The sequence below is a fragment of the Coregonus clupeaformis genome, unplaced genomic scaffold (assembly GCF_020615455.1).
Source record: "Coregonus clupeaformis isolate EN_2021a unplaced genomic scaffold, ASM2061545v1 scaf0528, whole genome shotgun sequence".
Taxonomy (NCBI): Eukaryota; Metazoa; Chordata; class Actinopteri; order Salmoniformes; family Salmonidae; genus Coregonus; species Coregonus clupeaformis.
Genome location: NW_025533983.1, coordinates 93,662 through 107,390, shown reverse-complemented (window position 1 = coordinate 107,390; position 13,729 = coordinate 93,662). Strand labels below are relative to the sequence as shown.

Genomic DNA, 13,729 nt, shown 5'->3' with positions numbered 1-13,729 from the left:
CTGGAACTTCTGAAGAAGGAAAATGTTTTATTTCTAAAATTTCCTAAAGCTAACCAAACACAAACATCATTACTTTTACGAGACGTGTTTGTGCCATCATGTGCATTAGTAGCAACATTTCTGACTTATTTACATTTGTAAATGTTGACTTCTCCATATTGACGTTGAGGTTTTAAGTTTCCGCTGACTTTTCTTAGCGAATTGAATTAGGTGGCGTTTCAGGCCCCAAAGTGAACATAATTGTACACTCGCAAAATCAATCAAAAACTAGGGCTTACGTTGCGAACTTCCCTTGTTTGGCTAATCATTTGGACCGACATCCAAGATGGTGACGGGGATTCCACCAAGGGCATAAGGCGAGGGTAAGTGTACGAGGGTGTGTCTTTTATGAGTTTGAAACGCAGCCTTTGAGTGTGTAGCAGCCTAAGTCACATGATTTCATAGAAAATGGGTCTTTGCATTAGAACTGCCTGCCCTCTAGACACTTTTGTGTTGACTTAAAAAGTGTCCGTAATGCATCAAGTTTATGCAACATGAGGGAATAAATTGATTGTGGTGCATTATTGTGTTGCATAGTGGATAATGAGGCTTTCTTTCAATTATGAGAACCATGGTTCTGTGAAGTCCTAAGAATAACACAATACAGAATTATCACATGGATGAAGTAATTAATTACAGTATGTCCCTTAGGGACATTTGCTTGACAAATGCTTGATGGTTGAAATGTGTCCATTGTGAGTGTTAATAATACATCTAAGTAATACTTTATTTGTGAGTTCCTCCCATCTTTTTCAGGAGTCGGTTACTCCTGATAGAATGTAACTCAATACAACCACCTTTTCCAGTGATCACTAAAACATAATAACAAAAACAGCTAAATATTTGTTCAATAAACCCCCCAAGTATCGTTCTTAATGTAGGCTACAATGACAGCAGAATATTTGTATTTATTAACTTTATTTGAACAGGGACAATGTACGACAAAACATATGTCTCAGAAGTGAGAAGTGATAGGTTGCAACAGATTTAGCTAACATCTAATTTACATCTGCAGTCTTCCTGTCAACATGGCTTGTGGTAAACACAATACTTTCCATCTCTCATATCTCATGACTTGTCTCTACAGTAAGATGACCATATAGATGTCTTACTCCAAGTGTTCAGTGTAGATAGTCCAGTGGGGTTCTATCCAGCAAAATACGGTCTATTGTCCAATGTTCCATTTGTATACCTTATATCTCCTCCTGTCTATACCCTGTACTAGTTAGACGTTAGCACTGAAAGGAAGCAGTTAAGGAGATAGTTCTTATAAAAACAATGGGTTCAAAAACAGGGAGGAATTTTCAGTGGACCTTTATTTTTTAGATGGATGGTTAAATAGTAAATCTCCATTTAACACGCTTCAGAGGCAGCAATGGGAGCTGTGACTGCAACTGTCAATTAATCTTACATTAGCATATAGCTTTCTAGCCTGACAGGCAGAAATACACTTAACTTTCACCTTTACTCAGGGAAATATAAAATTTGCGCTCTCAAATGTGCAGTACCCAGATGTATCTTTATGTTCATGCTGTAAATAGTGATGGCTAAAATACATGTCCAAGAATTTATCCTTTAAATTGTGAGAGGAAATATGAGTTAGGCCTAATGTCTGGTATTCTCTGGCTTGACTGAAGAGCTTGGCTGCCCTGAAGTGTTCCAATTAAAATGTCTTTAGATCCTTGTCCAAGTTGATTGGAAAGACAAGGCCAACTTTAACTCTCTTATTCTATATCAGTTCTCAATGTTAAGATGGTGTTCCAAATGTTTTGTATAGTCGGTGTATATAGAGGAAGCTTTCAGTATGAAATAATAAAGTCAAACGACTTGTAGAATGTACACAGAGGTGGGTAGAGTAGCCAAAAATTGTACTCAAGTAAAAGTACTGTTACTTCAGAATAATATGACTCAAGTAAAAGTACAAAGTAGTCATCCAAATAATTACTTGAGTAAGAGTAAAAAAGTACTTGGTGAAAAAACTACTCAAGTACTGAGTAACTGTTGAGTAACGTCTGATTTATTTTTTAACACAAGACAACAATCAGACAGACAAAAATAGAAAATAATCATCTTTAATGAATTACAAAATAGCTTAAATTAAAATAATTCAGGTAAATTCAAGTATAAAAAAATTAAATAATAATAAATAAAAAATAAATAAGCACAAGTAACACAAATTTCCAAACCTTTATACTTTTTTTACCAGGCAGAACTAGAATGAGGCAGCCCATAAACTCTCATAAACTGTGTGTGTGTCTCCACAGTGACAGAACAACAGAAGGAAACACACAAACGTTTCATACCAGGCATGCTGAACAGAAAACTGCACACCAGAAGGAAGCAGTCAACGTAAAATAATCAATAGGTGTTGATTAGGCCTACTCAGTACCTTTGTATTGCATGGCAAGCAACAGCCCTTTTTCTGTGTGCCTAGAAATGAATACTCTGATCTGTGATTAGGCCACACTGCACATCTCACTGAGCAGAGGAAAAGAGCAGCAGTACACATCAACTGAAAAAGCACCAGTCCATGATAGATGGCCAAATAAAACAATATTGCAGGCCTAGTATCCCAGAACACAAATTAAGCTGAATGCATGTTCTCTAAAAGGCATTAGAGGAGAGTGATGTAGTTGTAGATCGGGCATTATGTTTACTTCCAGTTCCAATATCTAACAAGAAAAGTCAGCAAAAAAAATTCCCACTAACTATATTGCCACCCTGTGGTTTGTCACTGACACACTATAATCCTAAATGACAGTAACATTATACAGAGTTATATAGGTCAATGTCTACTGGCTCACATTTGAATTGATAAACAAGTATATTTACCAGCATTTAAGATGTTCTCCTCTGTGGTCCAGGATGTTCTGAATCTTGGTAGGAGTATTGCTGCTGCAATCAGCTCAGGCTCTTTCATGACGTCTCCAAAACGTTTCTGGATCCCTTGCTGCAGGGCGTGAACAAGAGGTGTACACATTTTGCAAGTTGACTCCAACTTCTTCAGCTTGTCCCGCAACTGGTAAAGTGTTGGCAGCAGGAGGCCCATATGCACAGATGATTCCCCTTGGAGGATATTAAGGGCCATGGCAACAGGCTTCATCACAGCAGCATACTCGACCAAAAACCCATTTTCAGCTGGATTGAACCTATAAAAGATGTAAAAAATAAAACAATTACTTATAGCTATTTCTGGTACAATGTCTTTATTATGCATTGTACATGTTAAATACAAAAAATATATATATATATATTTCATTCAAGTCATCCACAATTGTCACACCACCATGCAAAGGAAACTTAGTTACTTGAGACAAGTGGATTCACCCATTAATCAGCAAGGCTTATTTACTTTTATTATTCTTTAAAAACAAAATATAAATTTTGTCAACTTACATCTTTATCTTTAATGCTGTGCAGACATTGCGAATTGCTTGTTCTCCTTGCTCTCGGTGAATGCGCACAATCCTTTCTACAGCGAGGAACAGGGAGCTCCAGCGTGTCTGATTGGGTCGGAGAAACTGCAGCTTGCATTCACGTTCCACTGTTTCATGATCCATGGTTGACCTGCTGGTTTTATTCCAAAGAGCATGACATTTTGCAAAAGCAGACCGAGACAGCCTCTTGTAGGTTTCGTTTGCAGCTCCTCCTGCAGCAGTGGCATCAACTGTGGATATAAGATTGAGGAGATGGCATGCACACTTTTGGTGCCTTGGAAGTTGGTACTCAAGGCCTGTGTTGTCATCCAGAATTGCAGACATCTTGATACTCCACCTCTGACTCACTCTGATCTTCTGTTGCATCATCAAGGGTGGAGTCACTCTCCTCGTGTACATTGATGGCTTCCTCCTCTTTCTCCTCACCATATAATCGAAAGGAAGTTTGAGCCACTGTCTGTTGTCGTCCTGATCACTTTTTCCCTGATGTGGTACTCAGAATGTATTTCCTCTAATGCAGCAGCAAGGACATCAAACGTGTGCGAGCCTTTGACAGGTCTACAAGCCAATGTGGAGTGCCTCTCCAGTGAGGTGTTGTCTATCCAGTGACAGGTGACACCTAAGTAGCTACGTTAGCAACATAGTTCACAGCACTCAGCTTTTTGATGATTATGCTCTTCTTGTGTTTTGCAGCTTCTTGTATTCTTGTGCATAACGTTTTCCTTGTCATTACTGTATGAGGTTGCAAGGTTTCTATCAAAGTATTGAAGGATGGCGTCTCAACCACAGAAAATGGTTGGTTGGCCTCACATACAAAATTTAGCATCAGCTTGTCAAGCGTTGCTTGTGTTACCCGCCCTGGGGCAGCAAAGGCTGTGATTTTTTGCATTTTTCACAAGAGCATCACTGAAAGAGGAGGACTTACGCTTTCTGTGGTTCTCTAGTAAGTCGGTGTACTTTGCCAGTTTGTTGGGGTGAATCCTCTGTGGACAAAAAAAAAATCTGTGAGGCTACCGGGAGATCAAGACATTAAAAGATACTTATTATCACATCAAATGTGGATATATATATATATATATATATGTAGAAAATTTTTAAAACATATGTAACCTAAAAGACAAACATTCGCCTATCCACAGCAAAAAAAAACGAATTTAGGAAACTTACCGCTACATGTTTCCTCAAGTTAGATGTTGAGTTCTTGAATGCTGAAATGTCCGTTTGTTTTGGTAGACACAGAAGACACCGCATAATGTAGCTGTTCTTTCGCACTTTTACTAAGGTAAACATGCTTTCAATATGAGGCCAGGGGTGCGGGTGTTCCTCCTCGTCTGAGTCTGCATTGCCGACGGCTAATTCTGACATTTTTGTGTTGCTATGACTGTAAAGCCAACCCGTCCCGCCGCTGAGATTGAGTATGGTAAAGTGACGAGACTGCACAACTACCTTTGATTGGTGAAACACAGTCACGTGGTAGAGCCTTAGCGGAAGTCTCTCTCTCTCTGTCAAAATAAAACATTAAAATAAGGCATATGCGGGGGGATAAAGACAATGACGCGTAGAATACCAAAGAGGTAAAAAGAAAAGTAACGACCTCATTGTAGCCTAATGTAGCGGAGTAAGAGTACAGTTTCTTCTTCACAAATCTACTCAAGTAAAAGTAAAAAGTATAGTGATTTAAAACTACTCCTAGAAGTATAATTTTTTCAAAAACTTACTCAAGTAAATGTAACGGAGTAAATGTAACTCGTTACTACCCACCTCTGAATGTACAGCACTGTTAGCTACGGACTCTCATTGAGTACTGCATACATTTACTGCAGCTCCCACTCCAGCTCCCAATGCTGCCCCAACTGCTGCACCAACTGGGCCTACAGCTGCTCCAATAGTCACTCCGATTCCGGCACCTGCGCTCATGTGGTTAAAATTCTCAGCTTTCTTTCTAGCTTCTCTTTCCTGTTTTATCTTCAGCTTCTCTTGTTCTTCTCTTGGACACGCTCCTACAAACGTTGCCTTCAGTTCTTCCATCTCTTTGTGTATCTTCTCTCCATTCTCTCTCAGGATCCTGTTCTTCTCCTCTTCAATCGCTCTCTCAACCTCCTGGAACATCTCAGTTGTGTAATGGCTTCCTCCATTCATCTTCACCATCTTGTTTATCGTCTCAAGCAGCTCAGTGACCTGGGAGGGATTCTGATCCTTGTTTTTTAAGACATGATATCCCCCATTACATTTGGCAATGAAACTTTCCAGTTTGGGATTTTCATGCAGGAAGTCTTCAATTGTTCCATCATCAAGAAGGTCTCCATGTGTGAAGACAACCATGGTGTATTTCGATGCTTCATCACCAAATAATTTCTGAATCATCTTCACAATTTCCTGCTGCTCTTCAGTGAATCCTCCCAGCTTGAGCACAACCAGGAACACATGGGGACCGGGAGCAGAGAAAAGCAGGCACTGTGAGATCTCTTTCTGTGCCTCCTCCTGAGTTAACTTGGTGTCAAACAAGCCTGGTGTGTCGATAACAGCGACGCTTTGACCTCCCACATTTCCTCTTTTCTTTTTACTTGATGATGTCACAGAAATACAGGACAGTTTGGAATCAAAAGCTTTTCTCCCCAGGATGACGTTTCCTGTTGCGCTCTTCCCAGATCCAATCCTCCCAACCAGAACAATCCGGACCTCTTTATTTTGTTCTGTTGGAGAAGAAGGAAATGTTGTTACTGAAGAAAGAAGTTTGATGTCTTTTGTTTGGTCATATGATCAGTCTCACATTACTTATTAAACATTGATGGTCTATATAATATTAACTGTAAGCAAATTAACAATGACATTATCTATAAATGAAGTTTCAATCATTTTAGGAAAATGTATTAATTTAATAAAACATTATTTTGTGAAAACCCATAACAAAATTCACTATTGTATCTCTGTCTTGTAGACTAAATACTCACCAGTCATGTTTTGGTTTTGGAGTGCTGTCAAGTTTTTCCCAGGTACAGTCTTTCCAACTAGAGCAATCACGGTCTCTGTTGGATGAAAAATAAAATGTTGTTACTGTAGAGAGAAGTCTGATCTTACAGAACAGCTACTAAAGCTACATTTTCAGTCTCGCATTGCTTCTTAGACTAATATTTTTTGTCTATAAAATACAAACTCTAAGCAAATAAACAATAATGTTATCTACAGGTAACTGCCCAAATAAAGGAAACGCCATTGACGGAGCTGTAATTTTCCATTCCTTGCCTACCCACAAAGTTTCCACATTTGGCGAATATTGCAGTAATTAGCCAAATTGTCACGGTTTCGGCCGAGACTGCTCCTCCTCCTGGTTCGGGCAGGCTTCGGCGTTCGCCGTCCCCGGAGTACTAGCTGCCACCGTTGAATGTTTCGTGGTGTGATTGCTTTGGTCTGTCTTGTACACCTGTGTCTGTTTGTGTTCTGATTACGTGTCCTATAAGTTCCCTGTTTGGTATTGGTTCGATTGTGTGTTGTTGTCTGCCTGTATTTCGGAGCTGCGTGTTGACGCTCTGTTTGTTTGTTTAGTGTTTACGCATGGTTTACGTATTCACTCGCCTCTGTTTGTTTTCGAGGCCGTGTATTGTATTTTTGCACTTTTGACTAGTAAAGTCTGTTGGACGAAGCCTCTGTGTCCTGCGCCTGACTCCTCCACCACATCGGTTCATCTGACACAAATGCAATAGAATCAATATTGTGTGGGACACATCCAAAGAAGATAGTCTAAAAGATTCAAGTTTGGGAGACAACCAACTTCCATGTAAGTTATCTGACTTTCTCAGAAATCCTAATAACAAACCAGAGCTTTTCAACATGTTGACATAGAAGGTGTGTGCCAATGAATCTGAAGATGGAAAAGAGATCTATGCTACAATTGATGAGTCTGTGGTCTCAAAGGGCTCTCTGACATCAGTGATGGAATGAGACCAGGAAGAGGCACACATAAGAGCATGCCTTCATCTTAAAGATGCTCTTCAAAAGCGTGCAAAGACCACTATAATTCCAACAGTGGATACAGACATCATTGTCCTCCTTGCTGGTCTGATCTTCTATCTTAACAAGGACTATCCAACCGTAGAGCTGTGGGTTGCTTTTGGTATGGCCTTAGACCACTGCGCCACTCGGGAGACACATTTCAGACGCAACATAAACATTCACACGCAAAAAGTTGAATAGATTGGCCATGCTGTCAATCCAACATGATGTGCAGAGAATACCAGACTTTGATGACAAAGTTTGCCCATAAAAAAGGACCCCCACGCCACCTTCCGGTTCAAGTGAGCACAGCACAACAAGGTGAGTCCAAAAATGTATTGTATGCTGCTGCATAAATGATGTAATATGCCAGGGAGATATGTATAATATAGCTAAGAAAGTAATACTAAGTGTATGTTGTGTAGTAAGCTGTTGGTAGCCCATGTCATACCGTAAGAATTTGGTCCCTCTATCCCTCAGAACTTAGCCGATACTGTTCTGATTGGTGGTGCACATTTAGCCTATAGCCTGTTTTAGGGCAATGGCATCATCGAATATTGTAAGAGCTTTCATTGTCTGCTTATATGGTCCCATTATTTATCCTACGTTTCTGACTTGGTGTACATGGAGAATACTGTAAGAACGGCCCATGTTCTGAATTATATTGCCGTTCATTTCAAAGTGCTGAACAAATAGGCATATTGACGTCAGTCTTAATTGAAACTACGGCTTGCCTCTCATCTGCTCATCGTTCCCTTATGCCATAGTTTGTACACCTCCATTGTTATATTGGTTATATAGGTCTATGTCGTTAGTATCTTATTCATCATTTTAGGCAATGTTGAAATGTTACATTACATGTTATTTTTTTTGCTTACTTTGTGTGTTATAATTAGCTCATGTGCTTTTCTCCACGAGGAGGGGATACTATATAATGTTGTTGGGTCTGTAACTATGTTTGCCAGTGACAGTCTCTTCCCATTCAAATATTATAATTTTTTATTATTTGTTTTGTTTGCGCAATGCGTCAGTATATTTTCTATAAAAGTGGATCCTCGTGATTGCGTTTCCCTTCCTTTTTAGTCCACATAGGTCTAATAAAATACTTCAAAAACTAGGCTAACCTCTTCTCTCTCTCTCTCTCTCTCTCTCTCTCTCTCTCTCTCTCTGGAGACATAAAGAAGAGTCAAGTTAACTCAACATCTTGCTGAATTTATCGGAACTAACATATCTGAATCTGTCTCTGTCCATTTTGAAAGTGCTGAATGAATAGGCCTACCTCGTCGCAGCTCGTTTGCCTGCACTTGCTTAAACTTAGAGCTAAGAGTTAATGATATAAGAACAAACATTATGAATTTACTGAACATAAATATAATACTGTTGGTGTATGGTTCAAAAGTCAAAACTCATGTCTGCATTCGTTATTATTGAATGAGAATACGGTTCTTAGCCAGTTACACAAATCCACAATGAGTCAGTAGAAACCATATTTATTTAAGCAAGTCCGCCATATCAGCTATGATTTTTAAAAAGGCAGTAAATGAGGCTGAATGAATTGTTTCGCTGCCAGACCAGGCTCTGCTGATAGCTAGGTGTAGCGGTGGTAAGGATTTACTCCATGGTGCTGAAAGGAAAGCGCCGCTGTCGAGACAGCTTTATGTAGGTCCTAACAGTTTGTGAGCACCGTTTGTCACCGTTAAAGTGCAATTAATGTATTGTTTGGTGTTGTGTAGTGTAGTGACTTTGCTGGCATGCCCCACCAATATGTACATGCTAAAATCGCCACTGCAAAGCTTGCAGAGAACTCCTGATGTGTGGCTGCAAAAGTGAGCCCTGTCTGTTCTCAGAAGTATCGATGCCTGGATGCTGGATTGTCATGCACTCATGGTCGGAGTCTGGCCCGCCCTACCTCCTTAATATCAATTTAAATATTGATAATTTATTTGACTGAGACACGTGGCGACGTAAAGACGCATCAAACTCAGATAAAGCACCTGAGCGAGCAAAACAGCGTCCCTCTGTCTCAGTATGTGTAGCCCATGTATTTGATGCTGTCTGGCCAAAAAGAGCATGGCATGCCATACTCTTTTAGGCCAGACAGCATCAGATACAAGTACATTGGCTATATATAGTAAGACAGAGGGGGCGCTGTTTAGCTGGCTCGAATGCTTACTCAGGTGAGCCAGATTCAGCCGCTTGCGATTTGACAAAAGTTTACAGTTTACAGTCCACTGTTGGGATGGAATTATTTTGGACGAACGTGTGAAGGTAACCTACTTTTTGAAGTGATTTGTTTGACAATCAGATGAAAACATCATGACTGGTTGTGTTCATGCCACATTAAAATGTAATAAATATTTACAGTTAAATGATGTCTTTACTATAAAACCTATTTTAAACACATAGGAGGTCCCGTGGAAAAAAGGTGCCCACCTATGGAAATAAAATGCCTGTCCAACTGATTAGTTCTAATGCCGGCCCTGCATGCACTGCATTATGTCATGTTTGTATCTGCTTTATAAGTAGTTGTTGTTTTTCTTCTCCTAGGCCTTGGACACTGGCCTAGGAGAAGACCACTGTCCATGGTGCTTAAATTGCAACATGCCTATCAAATCTATGATAGGCTTTCGGTGGTGCCAGGGCTTAGCTTTGCTTTAGCTAGTGGATACATGTTTATTGGTAGCCATATTTGGTCGTCATTTTCTCATGTTAAGCCTAACATTTCACACAGCTAAACACTGTATAACAATGCTATTGTTGTTATTGTTAGACTGCTGACAATAATGTAATTACTAATTCAGTAATTAAAGTTGGAAATTCAAACATTGCAGATTATTAAATAAATGTTAAATGCAACAGCATACTAATCAGCTACCAATCGATTACTAAAACATTTGTTCTTTAATTTGATTATTAAACCGTCTGTATATGCCACCTGACATTACACTCTCTTCCAGCTTGTATAGAAAGTTGTGCTTAAAACCAGTCCATTAATGCCAAATAATACAGTCAGCCCACCCTCAAAACACTAGCTTACTAGGGATTGTTTCATTATGCAGTGTACCATGTGTAGCTATATTCCGTATATATTTAGCTACTATATTTATAAAATTTTTATAAAAAATGACACATCAAATAGCCTAACACTGAGGTAAAAAGTAGTCGGCTTGATGATAAATTCAGCCACTATGTATTGTTGAACTCAGCAGGTTGTATCTGGCTAATAACCTACACAAATGGGCTACAATATTCAAGGTCAATTCAATCCAATTCAATACAAGTTGTGCTTCAAATTCAGCAGTTCTGTAACATATTTAATTGAGTCTCTCATTCTCCTTAGTTGCCAGCCTCAACACCTTACGGAAATAGATTAACTGTATATGAAGCTCTGGGGACAAGTCGTCTGGATACTGCCAAATAAATTGGCAGATGGAAACGGATTATCATCTTTAGCAGACAACAGTTCTTGAGGGCTGTCATACTTGAGTAAAAGTAAAGATACCTTAATAGAAAATGACTCAAGTAAAAGTGAAAGTCACCCAGTAAAATACTACTTGAGTAAAAGTCTAAAAGTATTTGGTTTTAAATAAACTTAAGTATCAAAAGTCAAAGTAAAAATCATTTAAAATTATTGTTTTGTATTTATTTACGGATAGCCAGGGGCACACTCCATTAGTCAGACATCATTTACAAACGAAGCATCTGTGTTTAGTGAGTCCGGCAGATCAGAGGCGGTAGGGATGACCATGGATATTCTCTTGATAAGTGTTTGAATCACAAGAGCAGCTGCGACACCGCCAAAAGATAGCTATGCGGGTGTCGGCTATCGCCTTGATCTGATTGAATCAAGGGCTAAACTTGTTTTACTCTGTTTGTAAACAACGTCAATGTAAACAAACACCGTATAGACTCAAAACATGGTTAAGGGTGGCTTGCACCAACATGGTTTAAATTCATTTTAGATTAGACAAACTCTAGACATTGTAAATCAATCTAAGTTTATAATTAATCAGAGATGTTGAACCACTTCATTTTAAACCTGGATGAGTTAATCTAAGGTTGAATAACTAAACTATGATTAGTGACGTGTCATAATGATTCACCATTAGTTTTATTTATTTATCTATTTACTTATTTAACTAGGCAAGTCAGTTAAGAACAAATTCTTATTTACAATGACGGCCTACCCCGGCCAACGCTGGGCCAACTGTGCACCGCCCTATGGAACTTCCAATCACTGCCGGATTGTGATACAGCCTGGATACAATACTTCCACTGCGCAATGCTATAACAATCTGTCCAAATTATATTTCTATGGAAACAAACCAGCACCAGTCAATTCTAGCTTGCTAGTTTTCACTTCAGGCTAAATTATGAAATTCATGAAATTTTATTTTGTGAAATTAGTTAGCTGGCTAGTTGACATTAAATGAGGCCACATGAGCAAAACACATTATCACACGAACTTTAACCTCCTCCAGTAGCAGTTTAGATTTAATCCCTGATCTAAATTTAAATTTGATTTAAAAACGCTTAGATTTAATCCCTAAACTAAATTTAAATTTGATTGAAAAACAATGGAGCAACCATATTAAATGTGATCTTAGTTTAAAGTAAAAATTAACCTTAGTTTAGAAGAATGATTACAATTAGGAGTAATTTAAAACTAGGTTTAAAGTTTGGTGAAACAAGATTAATAGATAAACCTTGATTTAACCCAGTTTAAGAGTTAATCCATGTTGGTGCAACCCACCCTAAATCTATACATTTGATATCAGTCCATCTATAGCTCTGTCTATGAATTTGAGAGTGCTTAAATTTCTCCAGCCCCAGTCCTTGGCTTTTTAGCATAACGGGTGGGGAGGACGCTTTGTTATTGTTTCAATGAAGGATGCTAGCTATAAAAAGGGTAAGAGAGCTTTTATAGTGCAGGCTGCAAAATTATAGAATTAATTGCCAGAAATCATGCGAAGTGCAGAATGTGTAATACATAAATCCATATTAGTCCCGTTTTAGGAATGTGCATAACGCCTACACCATAACGCCTACACCATAACGCCTACACCATAACGCCTACACCATAACGCCTACACCATAACGCCTACATCATAATGTTTACATCATAATGCCTACATCTTAACGCCTACATCATAATGACTACATCATAATGCATTTATTTACAAATGACATGTATTCATTAGTTACTCTCGTTACAATAAACATATTATAGAAGGCTTTGTATCAAATAAATTGCATATGCAGTATTTCCAAAAGTTTCACAGATAATAAACTTTGTCATTTTTGAATGTCAATTTGGAAAGAACACCCATTTGTTATATAAAAACATGCAACAAGAATGTGGTTCAGGCTTGTGTCTTGTAATAGTAACTTCATAGATGTCCTTACCTTTGCCTGCCTGTTGAGCTGGGTAGCTAGAGTCGTATGTCAACAATTGGAGATGCGGCCGACGTTTTATAGCCATGTGGGGCGTAAGAAAGTTTTTGCTTTCTAGTCAGGTGATTTCTTGTATATCCTGGGTTCAGTTCCTGCGGTGACTACGTTGCTGATGCAGCCCTGGCAACAAAAAAAACAGATCTCTCTAGCTTAAACAGATGGATTTTAATGGGGATTTTTTTATTGTTATGTTAATTAGATTTCAGCGGGGCCGCGGAAATTGTAGGCTATGGGTTAATATAATTACTCTAAATGTTTAGAGTCTATGGTTTGGACTTCACATTGCAGTATAGTGTATTTTTATAAAGCTGCCAGTTACTATGGGTTGGGTTTGCACAGAAATACACTCGATTGGAAAATTATGAAAGTGTAACAGAGTGCAAAAGTTTAATAAAGTGTTTAATCCATGTTTTATATATACTGTATATTATTTGATCAAGAAAATACACAAATATTTTTAAAGCATCAACACAATGTTCAGGAAAATTAGCAGCTATTGTTTACTGTTCATTTTACAATCCCTGACGGATTCAACAATGAAAAAGTGGTCAAGTGGTATTTTTAGTGTCATTTTAATTTACAGTGCCATGAAATAACTATGAAATGAATATGAACTATTTATACTTATTCATTCATCATTCATCACGCTCCCGAGGAGGGAACGGTATCTGTGTTGGTAGTATTATGCCTACTGTAAAGGAGATGGACAGTCATGCTGTAGTATATGTGTTATGTAGCCTGACCTTACTTATTATGTGACTGAAAATGCTTTAAATATCAAATGTCATGTTACAAGGCATTTTAGTTTG

The 13,729-nt window shown here is 38.5% G+C and overlaps 1 protein-coding gene across 1 annotated transcript; it reads right to left on the bottom strand.

Moving 5' to 3' along the window:
* Positions 1–938: 938 nt before the first annotated feature.
* Positions 939–12,961, bottom strand: LOC123484994 (GTPase IMAP family member 9-like). Its single transcript, XM_045215825.1, has 4 exons — positions 12,873–12,961; positions 6,428–6,502; positions 5,246–6,169; positions 939–1,875 (listed from the first exon to the last, which is right to left on the bottom strand). Exons 1-3 carry the CDS (start codon positions 12,946–12,948, stop codon positions 5,271–5,273), a joined length of 1,050 nt encoding a protein of 349 aa, XP_045071760.1. The 5' UTR covers positions 12,949–12,961; the 3' UTR covers positions 939–1,875; positions 5,246–5,270.
* Positions 12,962–13,729: the final 768 nt, after the last annotated feature.

Bases quoted from the DNA above. Each gene is read 5' to 3' on its own strand.
- LOC123484994 (XM_045215825.1), bottom strand. From the start codon at position 12,948: ATGGCTATAAAACGTCGGCCGCATCTCCAATTGTTGACATACGACTCT. The intron at 6,503-12,872 runs GTAAGGACATCT...TTCATCCAACAG, and splicing joins AGCTCAACAGGCAGGCAAAG to AGACCGTGATTGCTCTAGTT. The intron at 6,170-6,427 runs GTGAGTATTTAG...CTTCTCCAACAG, and splicing joins CCAAAACCAAAACATGACTG to AACAAAATAAAGAGGTCCGG.